Source organism: Pantherophis guttatus, chromosome 10 (assembly GCF_059756535.1).
Source record: "Pantherophis guttatus breed Tessera chromosome 10, ASM5975653v1, whole genome shotgun sequence".
Lineage (NCBI taxonomy): Eukaryota > Metazoa > Chordata > Lepidosauria > Squamata > Colubridae > Pantherophis > Pantherophis guttatus.
Genome location: NC_142072.1, coordinates 2957501 through 2969060, shown reverse-complemented (window position 1 = coordinate 2969060; position 11560 = coordinate 2957501). Strand labels below are relative to the sequence as shown.

The following is an 11560-nucleotide window of genomic DNA, read 5'->3' as shown; positions in this document are numbered from 1 at the left end:
GCTAGTTTTAGAAAATACACTTTTCCCAAAAGGTTTCCGCAATTTTGGCCACTCCTGTACCTGTATGCAGTGGTGGGATTCAAGTAATTTAACAACCGGTTCTCTTCCAACAGCCAGTTTGCCAAACTGCTCAGAAAATTAACAACCGGTTCTCCCGAAGTGGTGCGAACCGGCTGAATCCCACCACTGCCTGTATGTGATGCTGAACTTGCTCGAAATTCTCTTAGGGGTAAACTGTGCTGTTCATGGAGGTTTTGCTTACTGGGGTTCGAACCACAGGTAAATGGTTGTCAAGTCTAGTACCACCTGGAAATAAACTTGGCATCCTCCAGCTGAGATCTCTACCAGCTTTCCGGGGCTGTGTGGAATCGTACTTGTTTTAAAAAATAATTTTTAGAAAGCTCGCCCACTAACAGCCTGTCATGGCAACCAGATTTGTGGGCTGGTGTCGGTGTTTTGGTTCCTCTTTAATTCACCGCTGCTCAGCGCGGCTTATCGGGGTGACAGCCAAGATGTAGGGTTGGGGGTGGGGGAGAAGGATAAGGAATTCAGCAAACAATTTATTGCAGGTTCAATATGCACTTGTGGCACTCTTTCTCTAAATCAGGGGCGGAAGACTTTGGGAGCTTGGTTGCCCAGCAAAATTTGAGGGGTGGGGGAGAGGGTCTTGTAAGCCCCTGCTCAATACAGGATTTAGAAAGAGTCCAGAGAAGAGCAACAAAGAGGATTAGGAGGCTAAAACATAATAAAGAACAACTGCTGGAATTAAGCAGTAAAGGTAAAGGTTCCCCTTGCACATATGTGCTGGTCGTTCCTGACTCTAGGGGGCGGTGCTCATCTCCGTTTCAAAGCCGAAGAGCCAGCGCTGTCCGAAGACGTCTCCGTGGTCATGTGGCCGGCATGACTCAACACCAAAGGCGCACGGAACGCTGTTCCCTTCCCACCAAAGGTGGTCCCTATTTTTCTACTTGCATTTTTGACCTGCTTTCAAACTGCTAGGTTGGCAGAAGCTGGGACAAGGAACGGGAGCTCACCCCGTTATACGGCAGCACTAGGGATTCGAACCGCTGAACTGCCGACCTTCCGATCAACAAGCTCAGCGTCTTAGCCACTGAGTCACTGTGTCCCTTGCTGGAATTGGGTATGTCTAATTGAATGAAAAGAAAGACCGGGGGTGACATGATAACATGAATTCCAGTATCTCAGGGGCTGCCCCGCAAAAGAGGGAGTAGTCAAGCTATTCTCCAAAGCACCTAAAAGGCAGGTCAAGAAGCAACGGATGGAAACTAATCCAGGAGAGAAGCAACCTGGAACTAAGGAGGAATTTCTTGACAGTGAGAACAATTAACCAGTGGAACAGCTTGCCACCAGAAGTTGTGGGTGCTCCATCACTGGAGGTTTTTAAGAAGAGATTGGACAACCATTTGTCTGAAATGGTATATAGGATTTCCTGCCTGAGCAGGGGGTTGGACTAGAAGACCTCCAAGGTCCCTTCAAACTCTGTTATTCTGTTTGTTGGGTTAGTGGGCATGGCCAAACTTTACCTAAAAGGCAATTCCTTTCTCAGCAGGCCTCCAAAGACCGAAGTGGAGTTTTTTTAAATTTGTCTTTTGAATTAAAAGAATATTTTTTTTAAAAAAGTCAGACCTATGGAGAGAAGGTTGTTTTTCTTCCTTTTTCAAAAAACGTGATTTTCTCCACCCCCAAAGGGGTTATTCTGCCTTTTTTTCAGGGTTCTTGCCCTGTCACCTGCTTTGTTACATGCCTTTATTATTTTTAGGAATAACCCAAGGTGGCGATCGTACCCAATATGCCTTTCTCCTCCTACTTTCCCAACAATAACCCTGTGAGGTGGGCTGAGAGAGATTGACTGGCCCAACAGACTCTCATGCCTAAGGAGGAACTAGAACTCCCAGGTTCCTTAGTGATTGGCAAAAGGCACCCAGCTGGTTTTCATGCCCAAGATGGGACTAGAATTCAGAATCTTCTGGTGATTGGCCAGTTACCTAGCTGGCTTTCATGGCTAAGGCAGGACTAGAGCTCCCTGTCGCCTGGTGATTGGCCCAAAGTCATCGAAGCCATCTTTCATAGCAAAGACAGGACTAGAATTCCCAATCTCCTAGTGATTGGCAAAAGACATCCAGCTGGTTTTCATGCCCAAAATGGGACTAGAACTCCCAGTCTCCTGGGGATTGGCCCAAAATCAACTGGCCAACTTTTGCAGCTAACACACGACTATAACTTACCGTCTCCTGATGATTGGTCCAAAATACCCAATCACCTTTCATGTCAACAAATCCTTTTGTAGCATGTAATGTTGGGTTAACTTAGTTTTAGAATAAGAGTCTTGTGTGAATCCAGAGATGGAATTTCCAAGTTATCTGGGGATGAATCTACCCCATGATGAGTTATGGAGATTAGGATGCTGGACTATTTCTTCCCAATGTTTGCTTGCAGACATAACGTTGGGAGATACTGTTGTTAATTTGTTATTTTAATATTCCATCGTTCTAAAGATGTGTGGACTTCAACTCCCAGAATTCCCCAGCCAGTGCAAGACTATCCTAAGCGTCTCCACTGAAGCAAATATTCTAACACATTGAATAAGAACCAATACTCTAACCCAATGTTTCTCAACCTTGGTAGCTTGAAGATGGGTGGACTTCAACTCCCTGACACCCTTCCAATCTCATGGTTTGATGATATTATGAGTTTGTGACCTTGACTTTTGGACCTCTGTTCTCCTGGTAGACCCTCTGGAGATTGGGTGACCTCCAAAAAACGAGAATGGACATCCTGCACCTACCAAACACAATTGATCAGAGTTTCTAGGATCTCCATCCAACCAAACCATAGATTACGCTTGCTTTGATCACCCAGTAGTAACTTTGGGTGGGACTTTTTGAAGCCCCACCCAAAGGACCCGTTGAGTTTTTTTTTTTTGTGTTCCCACGAGTCCTCCACCATTTTATGGAGAACAATAAGTGAATAAAATATTCCTAAGGACCTTACATTAATAAAGCATTTGAGACCTCACCGAACGGGGGGCCGAGGGATGGGGTGAGAACATACCAGATTGAGAGAGGGGGAGGGAGAGAGGGAGGAAAGGGAGTGAGGGAGAGGGAGAGAAAGGAAGGAAGACAGTCCATCCTTCAAAATAACACAAAAGCGTTCTGAATTCCTCTCCAGCAAAGACTTTCCTCTCCCCCAGTCTTTCAAGATAGTTCACAATTACCGACCTTTATCAGGCTTGGAGAGTGGCCAGGCCGATATCTTTCAGACTCCACACTGTAACAGACAATACTTGTCAAGAATGCAGGAACAGATCTTCACCCAAATGAACTAATTGTCTCCTGCAAACTCCACTCCCCTTCACTCCTCTTTATTCCCTCTCGGAGGGGCCATTCACCGTCCACCTGTGGCTTTACTCCTGAGTCGACCCTTGTTCCTTAGCTGTTCCCTTCACCTGGCAGCTCTGCGCATGCACACATTGGGAACAGGCTCCAGCTGTTCTTCTGCCCCACTGATGTCCGACTCCGAAGGTAGCTGACAACTGTCAGACGGCCCTGGCCCCCTCTCTGCCTCAGACGCAGAGCCCTCATCAGAGCCTTCCCCAGACTCCAGGACTGGCCCATGTTCCTCCCCAACCTCCTCACTGTCCGAATCTGCTGCCAGATCCGCTGGCCGCTAGCAGGCCACAACAGAAAGAAAAGTGTGCCATTTAATTTACTTCCGTTCTCTGATCATCCATATGAATAATTAAATTATAGGAAGGAAGGAAGGAAGGAAGGAAGGAAGGAAGGAAGGAAGGAAGGAAGGAAGGAAGGAAGGGAGGTTGGGAGGGAGGGAGGGAGGGAGGGAGGGAGGGACAGAAATGGAGAGAAAAAAACCAAACACAACTTTTGGGAATTTTTGTCTTGTTTGAAAAGATGGATGGACACGGCCAATGTGGCCGACAGCAACCTCCCAGGTGGGGGGGAAGAGAGGGGCGTACAGACTCACGTATATTTTCTGTGTGGGGGGAAGAAAAAGAGAGAGGGAGAGAGAGACACTGACAACTTAACAATTAACCCCTTTGCTTCTCCCCCACCCCAGCAGTTCTCTTCCGGAGTTGACCGGTGCTGTCCCATCTGTCCGTTCTTCTGATGTTGGGAGGACTCGCTTGTCACACTCCACCATCTGGTGCCTAAACCTTGGCAGGTTAAAGGCCATCTTGGAACCCTTGAAGTCGGAGGGACGTGTCGCCGGGAGGGTCCTCCTTTTGGGGAAAGGAGTAAAAGGAAGAGGGAGCCGTGGGAGGAGAGGCATGGGCCACGTGGTCCATGCATGTTCTCTCCTGGAGGAGGGGCGGTGTTGGCAGTGCAGAGAGCGGCTGTGTGCCATTGGGGGAGGAAGGACCTTCTTGTTGAGTGCAGGGGAAGTCCAAAGGAAGGGTACGCCAGATCCAGATGCTCCGTGAATCCTGTGCCTGTAAACCAGGAAGGGTCTTCTTCTCCAAGGTCACCAAGTCTAGAACTGGAGTCCTGCAAGAACCACAGAAGAAGCCATGAAGTTCTTCTGGAACGTTTCCAGGTTGAGGTGGAAGAGATGTCCTTGCTTGGCTGGTGGTAAAATGGGCCTGTGGAGTTCTTCCCTGCCTTGTGTCCTCTGGAGACCTTTTTGCTACCTTGGTGGCCTTGTTGGAGTAGGATCTCCACTCTAGAGCAGTGCTTCCCAACGTTGGGAACTTTAAGAAATGTGGACTTCAGCTCCCAGAATTCCTCAGCCAGCATCGCTTGCTCTTAAACTTCTTAAAGTTCTCAAGGTTGAGAAGTTGTGGGAAGTGGGTAGACAACTGTGGAACAAGGCTTCTTTGGTTGACCGAAAAGAACAAACCATAAACTGAAGCGATTTTTCTGACTCAAATTCTTTCCTGGATTTGGAAGCAGACTCAATGATAAGCTTGCCAAACTTCCCAAATTGCCGTGACGCAGCCATAGGAGGTCTCACCTCCATCTTAGGACCTGCAGCAGCTACATTTGTAACTGAGAGGATCAAATATGGTAAGTAAATACAGCCCTTATGAAGTTGGCACGGGGAATCTGCCACCTTGGGTGAGGAAGGGCAATCTGGGCATGATGAAGGAGGAAAAGAAGGAGGAAATGGTTGCCAAATGCTATAATGGGACTTCTGGCATGGACCTCCTCTTCTGTCTCAAGGGGCTAGTTCTCATGGGCCAATCTGGCCCACCAGGAGGCATAATTTTTCAATCATGTCACATTCAAATCTCAAGAGGAGCCTAGGATCTTCTCCTCCTGCACCACAGCCAACTTGCCATGGCCAACTAATCATGCCCAACCCACCATGGCCAACTCACCATGGTCAACTTGCCATGGCCAACTCTCTGAGGGACAAGAGTTACCTTAATATCAAAGAAATAGTGGAAGAGACCCATTAAAGAAAAGATACAAAAGGAAGGGACAAAATGAAATGGGAGTGACAAAAATGAAAATAGTTTTTAATTTAAGTGTTAAAAAAGGAGGATTCAGAATTCTATACGATCTGGGATCTGTGGTATAGGTGGTTAGAAATTAAATGCAAAAGTTAATACTCATGTGGAATAACGCACAACGATTAGTTAACCCTATATATTATTGTACCCTAATTAAACAGTAATCAATTTTATACATAAGTATTTTTGTACAAACTGTATAAATAATTAGATAATTGATTAGATACCGCACTTGTAAATACACAACATGACTACACGTTGCCGAACCGTATAGTTTGAATTGTAATATATTCTTAATTCAATAAAAATTCATTAAAAAAGAAAAAAGAAAAAAAAAGAAAATAGTTTTTAATTTATTTTAAATAATTAAGTTGAACTGTTAAGTTGTCCCACAGTGAGTTGGCTATGACGAGTTGGCCCATTCCACCTCCTGCCGTTTCTTTAGAAGAGACTCCAAACTTGGTGTCCGTGATACTCACTTCCCCTCTGACGTCAACAGAGAGTTCAGACTTTCACATATAGTGCCACTGGCCCTCCATACCCATCGTCATTCCCATTGGTCCTAGAGGAAGAGGAGAAAACAGAGGATTAAAACCTTCCTATGAATGATGATTCCATCGCCATCCTCACACCCATGAAGGCATCTTTCTAAGGTCAGGTCAACCAGATTTCCCATTCCTCCATCTCAATGGCTTAAGATAACAAGCTTTTCTCAGCCCAACGGTGATCCCAAGAGGGCAGCTGAAATGATCTACTTGACCCACGTTGACTTGGTAGAACTTCAGAGATGGTCTTCATTCAGTTCGCAGCGAGTCTAACTTGACCTAGAGGCCATTATGTCAAGGTAGGCACTTCAAAGTCCACCTTTCAAGGAAAATGCTATTTGGTGAAGGACCGATTCGTACATGAGTGTCCAGGGTTTAAAAAAATTGAGATGATGGCCAGGTTATGTGCAACACACACAAAAAGAGATGGGACTTGACTGCGTTGTTGTCACCAACTTAATGTTTTGGACCTTTTCTTCATTGGCCATGGTAGATCCCACCCCCCTGGCATCTGATAAGAGATTTTACTTTCCTTTGAGTGGATCTGTCCCTCACCAACATTCTTTGTTCACTGTGGGAGCGTTTTTGCCCAAAAACTGGAAGTAAATGCTGTCAAAAATCTCATCAATTGTGATCATGTGATCAGGGGGACGTTGCAATCGGCCACAAAGAGAGGCAGGTTGCTAAAGCATCGGAAATGAGGTCCTGTCACCACCAGGAAGGGGGACCCTGGCTGTTGGAAATTCAGAACCGGATTGTATATACTTTTTGGTGGATCCATTGTAACTTTGATGACTCCCTGTATTGGATTATACCAGGGGTCAGCAACCTGCGGCTCTGGAGCTGCATGTGGCTCTTTCACCCCTCTGCTGCGGCTCCCTGTCACTCAAAATATGTGCCCCAACCGCCAATGTGCGACACCCGCTGGCACGTGATTTATTGAGCTTTTCAACCCCCGATAGGCCAACCATGGATGAATCCAAGAAAAGAAAAGTTTCAGAACATTTAATTCAACTACATGTGCTAGTTTTGTGGCCGCTCAAGAAATAGTCAGGCACAGGAAGGGTTTTGTGGCTCCCGGTGTTTTCTTTTCTGTGGGAAAACGGGCCCAGATGGCTCTTTGAGTGTTTAAGGTTGCAGACCCGTGGATTATACCGACAGGGCCAGGGGGTGGAGTTAAGTGAGTCATCAGCCTAGAATCATTACGTTCCCAGAAACGGTCTCAATCCAACCGCTCTGGAATTCCGCTGATTCTTATCCGGCACCAATTTAGTGTTGAATGTTAGTTGCCCGGATTCTTGCTGATAGGCCTGAGCAACAAATCTTCTTCTTCTTTTTTTTTTAATTGAAAAAGTTTTACAAATACATTTTCTCCCCAGTTTCCCCCCCCTAACCCTCCCTAACCCCCCCTAACCTTCCCTAACCCTCCCTAACCCTCCTCTCCCCCCCAGACTTCCACAGAGTATAATCCAAATCAAAGACATATTTTATAAAACTTGAACCCCTCCACCCCCTATATATTTTTCACATTTTCACAATTCAATTATTCTATCACTATATAATACCTTCAGTTAAAAGCTATCTGATATTTCCTAGTTTGATATTTATTCTGCACATAATCTATCCACTTTTTCCGCTCCCATATATAAGTCTCTTGGGTCCGATCTTTCAAATATGCTGAAATCTTCGCCATCTCTACAAAACTAGCCATCTTCAAAGTCCATTCTTCAATAGTGGGCATAGCATCATTTTTCCAATATTGACCTATCAGTAGTCTCGCTGCTGTAATCATATACAATATCAGCTTTACTTCACCCAATGTAAAACCCTTAACTATACCTAATAAAAACAATTGTGTAACAAATCTTCTTAACTGCAACTTAAGGATGGTCCTGGTTCTTTGAGCCTGACAGGTGGGAACCCCCCCCTCCCACTGCCCCCACTTTTCACAAAGCCCCACACCAAGGATATACCTTCTGGAAAAGAAAACTAGATTGGGCTACCGAGGATAACCTTTCTACCTTTGCCGAAGAGTCGGGCGATTCTGGCTCACCTGGCGGATGAATTGTCATGCGCTGTTGCCCATCCATAACATAACCTCCCATTTGCTGCCCGTCGGGACTATACGGCGTACCTTGACCTGCTCGGAAGAGAGAAAAGTTACAGAAGGAAGAGAACAGGTAGATACATCCCTCACTTTAAGGGTATCCAATTTCTGCAGGCATTTAAAACAGAAAGTAGCTTTGGCTGGTTGGGGCAGGGAGACATCCAATGGCCTCCTGTTTGGAACCTGTTCCCCAAATCAGCCAGTTTGGTCTACTGGTGATTGAGGCACCAGGCTAGAAACCAGGTGTCAGTGAGTTCTAGTCCCTCCTTAGGCATGAAAGCCGGCTGGGTGACTTTGGGCCAATCACCAGGTGTCAGTGAGTTCTAGTCCCTCCTTAGGCATGAAAGCCGGCTGGGTGACTTTGGGCCAATCACCAGGTGTCAGTGAGATCTAGTCCCTCCTTAGGCATGAAAGCCGGCTGGGTGACTTTGGGCCAATCACCAGGTGTCGATGAGTTCTAGTCCCTCCTTAGGCATGAAAGCTGGCTGGGTGACTTTGGGCCAATCACCAGGTGTCTGTGAGATCTAGTCCCTCCTTGGGCATGAAAGCCAAGTGTGCGACTTTGGGCCAGTACTTCTTCTCAGTCCAACCCACTTCACAGGCTTGTTGTTGTGGGGGAAGAAAGAATGAGGAAGGAGTATTATTGCCATTTTGAGAGAAATAAAATTAAAAAATAATGCATTAAAACCTGCTTAGCACCTTTCTGGCGTCTGAAAGTGGCTGGAGAGTATGTTGTGGAAAAGGAACATCCTGGGGAACCAATATATAGAGCGAGCCCTTCCCGCAGACCCTTCGTAGAATGGAATCCCTCCTACCTGTGCGATTTGATTGGTCGATCATCGGTTGAACTATGCGCCTTCGGGCATTAATAAACCTGCAGGAGATATAATGACAGGGATGTTCCACTGGTTCATTGTTCTCACTGTTGAAAGCTGTGTGTATACCTGCACCCTTACATATAAATACATATAAATATTCATCCCTGTCCATCTTGAATGCGTAGCAGAAAGAGGAAGCTTGAGAGTTCACAAGGTTGATGCTGTATGGAACCAAACTGTGACTGAATCTGGGTGTTCTGTTTCGGGTACCACGGAGCCCCCTCCCACAAGGGAAACTGGTCGTAAAGAGGAGGTGTAGCATCCCAGACAATCCTGCAGACGGACCCTGCTGAAGCATTGCTTACATGCCATGTCCTGGATAGAACAATAATCTTTTCTGCCATCCTCACCACTGGAGTGAGCTGCCAATGTTCTTTTTCTGCCGTCCTCACCACTGGAGTGAGCTGCAAAATTAATCTTTTTCTGCCGTCCTCACCACTGGAGTGAGCTGCCAATATTCTTTTTCTGCCGTCCTCACCACTGGAGTGAGCTGCAAAATTAATCTTTTTCTGCCATCCTCACCACTGGAGTGAGCTGCAAAAATAATCTTTTTCTGCCATCCTCACCACTGGAGTGAGCTGCCAATAATCTTTTTCTGCCGTCCTCACCACTGGAGTGAGCTGCAAAATTAATCTTTTTCTGCCATCCTCACCACTGGAGTGAGCTGCAAAAATAATCTTTTTCTGCCATCCTCACCACTGGAGTGAGCTGCCAATAATCTTTTTCTGCCGTCCTCACCACTGGAGTGAGCTGCAAAATTAATCTTTTTCTGCCATCCTCACCACTGGAGTGAGCTGCAAAAATAATCTTTTTCTGCCGTCCTCACCACTCTCTGCAACCTTGGCAACTTGAAGATGTGTGGACTTCAACTCCCAGAATTCCCCAGTCATCATGTTCCCAGAATTCCCCAGCCACCTATACTTTCAGCAGGTCTTGCATCCACAAGAGTGACAACAGGGAGGGTCTCCTCCCCAGGACAAAGGGAGCTTTACAACTGGTTGGGGCAGATGAGATGCAGATTCAGGCAAAGGAACATTTCCTGTTTCTTCTCTTCTCACTTTCTGATTCTTACCAGTTATTGACCTGCAGAATCGTCAGTCCCGTGTCCTGGGCTAACTGTTTCTTCTGTTCTTCCGAGGGATAAGGGTGCTGCAAAAGAGAGAAAAAGAGAGAGGAGAGAGTGTTCTCTGAAACTTTGAGCCAACTCTCTTTGCTCCCTGGGATTTGGAACCGAAGGCAAAAAAAAGTTGTGCTTTCAAATGCTAACATTTATATTATTATGACTCTTTTTTTTAAAGCCACTTTTTAAAGCCATCTGTGTGTGTGTGTGTTTGTGTGTGTGTGTGTGTGTGTGTGTGTGTGTGTGTGAGAGAGAGAGAGAGAGAGAGAGAGAGAGAGAGAGAGAGAGAGAGAGAGAGAGAGAGAGAGAGAGAGAGAGAGAGGAGAGAGAGATTTCCTTCCCTCTTCCATCATTCCATATTGTTTGTTTTGTCTTCTAAGGAACTTGGGATATTGCGTATGGGAAAGACACAACATGCCTGCAGAGAGGTGTCTCCTGGAAAGAGAATGATGGGGCCCCCAACTCTTTCACTTCTTGGGTGGAAAAAAGGGAGAGGAAGGGGAGAGGAGAGGAGAAGCAGGAGGAGGAGGAGAAAGAGGAGGAGGAGAAAAGGAGAAACAGAAGAAAGAAAGAAAGAAAGAAAGAAAGAAAGAAAGAAGAGGAGGAGGAGAAGTAGAATGAGAAGGAGGAGGAGGAGGAAGAGGAAGAGGAAGAGGAGGAAGAAGAGGAAGAGGGGAAGGAGGAGAAGAAGGAGAAGGGAAATGGCATCTTGCTCCTCCTTCCTGACTGGAGATGGACATCATCCTGTCTTCCTCTCCTTCCCTCCCCTCCTGGTCCTTTGAGTTGCCAGCTCAGATGATGGATGAGCCAGTCTGGGCTCAGAGGTCACAGCCGGACCTCCACAACTCCCGCCTCCCATCTGACAACCAGCTGATGGATGAGCAAAGGTCCTCCCAGACCTCAGAGGTCACAAGGAGTGGGGCACCAGCTGGGGGATGAATTCCAAGTCTTGGATCATTACCCCCTCAGGTTTTTGACACCTTGGCCATCATCCCCCTTGAGTTTCCAATCCAGCTGGGGCTTCCAGTTGGAAATGGGGTTGTCCAGGAACGGGGAAAATGTCTCCATCAACTACAGTCCATGTTTGGTCTGTTGCAAACACCTGGATGGCCACTCTAGATAGGCAGCGGCAGATAGGACAGTGCTCCAGAGGGTTAAAGTCATTGCCCGGAGGATCATTGTTGCCCCCTCCCCTCTTTGGAAGAGCTTTAGAGCGCCTTAAGAAAGTTCAAAACATTTTTAAAGATCCATCTCATCCTGGGCACCCTTTTTTTTTTGAACTATTACCATCTGGCAGACTGTATCGGACAATAAAAACTGAGGACAAATAGGCTGAAAAACAGCTTCTATCCCAGGGCGGTAACTATATTGAATTCTACTGCACAGTGCAATATTAATGCAATATCAGAGAATTGTATA

At 46.4% G+C, this 11560-nt stretch overlaps 1 protein-coding gene across 4 annotated transcripts in view; it reads right to left on the bottom strand.

The window, feature by feature from the left end:
- Positions 1-3900: 3900 nt before the first annotated feature.
- The window catches only part of MEIS3 (Meis homeobox 3), a 46011-nt gene continuing 38351 nt past the window's right edge, over positions 3901-11560 (bottom strand). For all 4 annotated transcript variants that reach the window (XM_087876549.1, XM_087876548.1, XM_060693816.2 and 1 more), the window contains 5 exons: positions 10094-10170; positions 8959-9017; positions 8090-8176; positions 5971-6053; positions 3901-4523 (listed from right to left, as the gene is read on the bottom strand). In XM_087876549.1, coding sequence (XP_087732675.1) covers positions 6004-6053; positions 8090-8176; positions 8959-9017; positions 10094-10170 — 273 coding nt within the window. In that variant the 3' untranslated portion in view covers positions 3901-4523; positions 5971-6003. The remainder of the gene's footprint in view (positions 4524-5970; positions 6054-8089; positions 8177-8958; positions 9018-10093; positions 10171-11560) is intronic.